Source organism: Rhododendron vialii, chromosome 5a, assembly GCF_030253575.1.
Source record: "Rhododendron vialii isolate Sample 1 chromosome 5a, ASM3025357v1".
Taxonomy (NCBI): domain Eukaryota; kingdom Viridiplantae; phylum Streptophyta; class Magnoliopsida; order Ericales; family Ericaceae; genus Rhododendron; species Rhododendron vialii.
The window spans coordinates 25,117,037-25,121,018 of NC_080561.1; the positions used below are offsets into that span (position 1 = coordinate 25,117,037).

At 44.9% G+C, this 3,982-nt stretch overlaps 1 protein-coding gene across 1 annotated transcript; it reads right to left on the reverse strand.

The window, feature by feature from the left end:
* Positions 1-1,318: 1,318 nt before the first annotated feature.
* Positions 1,319-2,138, reverse strand: LOC131327720 (uncharacterized). The gene is made up of 2 exons (XM_058360859.1): positions 2,031-2,138; positions 1,319-1,951 (listed from the first exon to the last, which is right to left on the reverse strand). The coding sequence occupies exons 1-2, from the start codon at positions 2,094-2,096 to the stop codon at positions 1,319-1,321; spliced, it is 699 nt and encodes a 232-aa protein (XP_058216842.1). The 5' UTR covers positions 2,097-2,138.
* Positions 2,139-3,982: the final 1,844 nt, after the last annotated feature.

Below are 3,982 nucleotides of genomic sequence, written 5' to 3' on the forward strand. Positions count from 1 at the left end.
CTGTGCCCAGTATGGGATAATAAATTATTACTCGACTCCAGCCTACCCTCAAAGCAACGGACAAGCAGAGGCTTCGAATAAAACGATCCTTGATGGGATTAAGAAATGTTTGGATAAAGCAAAGGGGAAATGGCCCGATGAATTGCCATTGGTCCTATGGGCATACCGAACAACGCCTAGGAGGTCTACGGGAGAGACCCCCTATTCATTGGCATATGGAACGGAGGCAGTTATTCCATTGGAAGTAGGTCTGCCGACCAACAGGACCACTTTGGTTGAAAGTGGAGGAAATGACAGAGCCTTGGAGATTGAGTTAGACTTTGCCGAGGAACGACGAGAACGGGCCTTGGTGCATTTGGCCTCATACCAAGAGCAGCTCATCAAAAGTTATAATAAGAATGTACACCCACGAGAGTTTGGTGTTGGAGACCTTGTGCTACGAAAAGTGCTCGGCAATACTAAAGTGGCTAATGAGGGAAAGCTAGGGGCAAATTGGGAAGGCCCATATCGAGTTACAGAAATCGCGGGCATTGGGGCTTATCGATTGGCGGACTTGGACGGGAACCCAGTGCCAAGACCTTGGAATATCCATAATTTGAGAAAGTTTTTTATATGAATAAATTTTTATTTTTGCACATCGTGATTGTGTGAGAGTTACGAATAAAACTCTCTTATGTTCTAGTTCTGTTATTTTAGCTGCACGGGGTACGAATAACGCCCTCTTGAGCTCTATAGCTTATGAATAAAGTCGCCTTTTTTTTTATATACTATTGTTGTTTCTGGTATTTGTTTTAAATACGAATTACAAAAGTAAAATTCCCTCATTCGTATTGGGGAGCAGGGTATAGGATATCCATTTAAGTACGTGAAACTTAAAAATATCCATTTAAGTACGTGAAACTTAAAACAAAAGTTTAAGTACGTGAAACTTAAACTCAAGTTTAAGTACGAGACACTTGAACGCAAACGCAAGTACGAAACACTTGTGTGATGTTCTAAGTACGTGACACTTAGAGTATGAGAACACTTGTTTGGAATTTAAGCCATGAAATATCCAAGTACGAGAAACTTAACATTGCATACGAATACATGCCTACAAGCATACGAATATATGCACAAACAGTCCACAGCATACGAAAATATGCACAAACTTGGAAAGCATACGAATATATGCATAAAGTACGTGACACTTTAGCCGATTTAAAGTACGAAACAACTTACATAAGTACGAAATACTTAAAACATCCATGATAGAAATATGTGGAACAAGTATCTTGACAGGAATCATTCAAAACACAGATATAAAGAAAGGCAGAGCTCATTCATCTTCAGTGAGATCTTGCACAGAAGAAGGAGCAATTACAGGAGCTACTGGTGCAATCACATCATCAGTGGCAGTTTCCTCTCCACGTTGACCACCACTGGCTTCCTTTTGGCCAGAGTTGGTCATATCACTCTGAGGCTCCACTTCGGTAACAGGAGGCTCCGCTGTCTGCAAGACCTGTTCTTCATCTCCCTCTTCAGCAATTTCCTCCTGATCACCAGCTGCTGCGCTTGGAAGCTCAATATTGGTCCAAAGTGGAGATGACTCAGGAATCTCTGCTTTTTCAAGGCAGGCCCTCCAAGACGCCACCCAAACTTGATCCTGAATTCCAGGCATCTGGTTTGTGTAGCTCTCTGTGGCAACTTTGATTCCTTCGTTATATCCCTTTTCAAAGGCAGCCTTGGCTTCATTCTGGGACGTCTCGAGCTCCTTCAAAGTCTGGGCAAGACTGTCCTCAGTCCCCTTCAACTGTCCTTTCAGGCCATCTGCAACCCCCTGGGCCTGGTTCCTTTCTCTCTCAAGCCTGATGATGGTACGTTGGAGCTTGGAGTTTTCACTGACAAGTTTTGCTCGTTGGGGCTCTGATTGGCTAAGTTTTTGAGCCATGGCCACCATTTTTTGCATCACCTGGAAACATTCAAAACAATTGTGATAAACATAACTGTTAAAGTTCTGTGTACACTATGATCACAAAAAGAAATTTTACCTTGGCGTTGTGGGACATGAAGGAACTGAGAAGATTGTCTGGAGACATTGCAACTTCTTTTTGCATGTCCCCAGGCAACAAAAAGGCCTGGGACAATGCAAGGGCAGTCCCTTCGGTCTCGACAGTGTCCCGGGCAGTGATAGCTCGGTTCCCATGAGAGAAGGAGGGAGCCCATATTGGAGCAGGAGACGAGGAGGAAGGTGGGGGTCTTTCTTGAGTTTCCTCCACTCGTTGACGTTTCTCACGGTGAAGGGCTTCAATCTCTTCAAGGGAAAATCCTGGGGGAGCATCTGTTTGAGTTTGAGGGCGACGACCACGACCTTGGCCCCGAGCAGCGCCACGACCTCGACCAGGTATGGTGAGAAGACTCCCTAAATCAATTGGCTGGTTCATTGCTGGAGGTGAAGGCGTGTAACCGCTGGAAGAAGAACTTGATGTGGGACTGGAGGCTTCTTCGGCAAGGGGAATTGGTTCGTCGGAGATTGGAGGTGTCCGAGAACGCCTTTCTTCGGAAACAGGTCTTGAAGGACCAGCCGCTGCAAGGTTGTCCGCTGCTCGGGTACGCCGATCGATAAACCCCCCGTATGACGCTTTGTAACTCAGCAGAACCTGAGCCGCTCTTGCTCGGCCAGCAAGGTAAGTCCCTTCGCCGTTGAAAGCAAGTGCTCGCTTGATATCAGCTACGTGCACTTGAGGGGTTATGATATTATAACCCCGGTTAATGTTCGAAGCTGCAGCCGAACAAAGCATAAATAATTAGAAAGCACGAAAAAGCTTTTCCTATGAAAAAGGACAAGGATTTGAAATTAGGGGAAAGCACTAACGTGGGCTCCCGAATACATGAGGAGCGTGAAAACCAATCACTTGGCCGTCCTCATCTCTGGGTTCGAAGTTGCCCGTGACAATCAGGAAGTCGTCGTCATCCCCTCGAGCAGAGTCAGGGAGTTCAAGGACAAGCTTCTTCCTAGAATCCCTACTCTTTAAATAATATGTGAGGGCATCCCCGGTTCTAGAGATACTGTATAGATGGTGAATATCATACAGGCCTAGCGAAGTCCCTAACATTTGGTTTAAGGTATTTATGCCCATAACTACCCTGAAGAAATTAGCAGAAACCTGCATTGGCGAAAGCCTGTAATACGCTAAGACTTGGCGGAGCAGAGGGGCTAGGGGAAACCTAACTCCGCCTTCAACGACGGCTACTACTGGAATATGAAGGGTGTCAAAATCGAAGCTTTCACGAATGGCATCCTCAGGAGCCAAAACGGTAGCTACGTTGTCAGGAATCCCATATCGAGATCTAAAACTAGCCATGGTTTGAGGAGTATTACAATGTCTACGAAATCTCCCCATTACCAGAAAATCTTTTGGGGTTCTTTGAAGTATAAAGAAAGGGGACGATGAAACCCTAACGAAAGATTGTGAACAATCTACCAAGAGAAAAAGAGCAGTAAGGAGAGGAATGATGACTTACGAAAAACAGTCGATTGAATCCCTAAAAGCAGAAAGGAGGAGGTCTTGAAATGATGAATAGAGCTTCAATGGCGGGTAAACCTTGAAATCGCCTCTTTCTGCTGAGGAAGTCTAAGAGAGAGATTGAGATATTTGAAAATGGGACGAAAACCCAAAAATACCCCAAAAGTGGGTGGCGTACGTGAAACGTCATCCCAGACGCCGTTTGAGCGTTCCGTTTTCCCATAAACACGTCTGTTCGTATTTAATGAAACGCAATACGATGATCGACGCGTGTAAAGGTTAGGGCTAAAAGCTTGTGACGGCCACAAGAAAAGATGATTTTTTCTTAAGCAAAGTGATGAAACATTGCACCAATATGTGAAATAGGGTGCAGAAACAAAGTGAATTTGTTCGGTTAAAAGCTTTACTCGTCATCTGAGTAAAATATAAACGAGCAAAGCTGGGGAGCAATTGTAGGGAGGTATTCCCGAACAGGT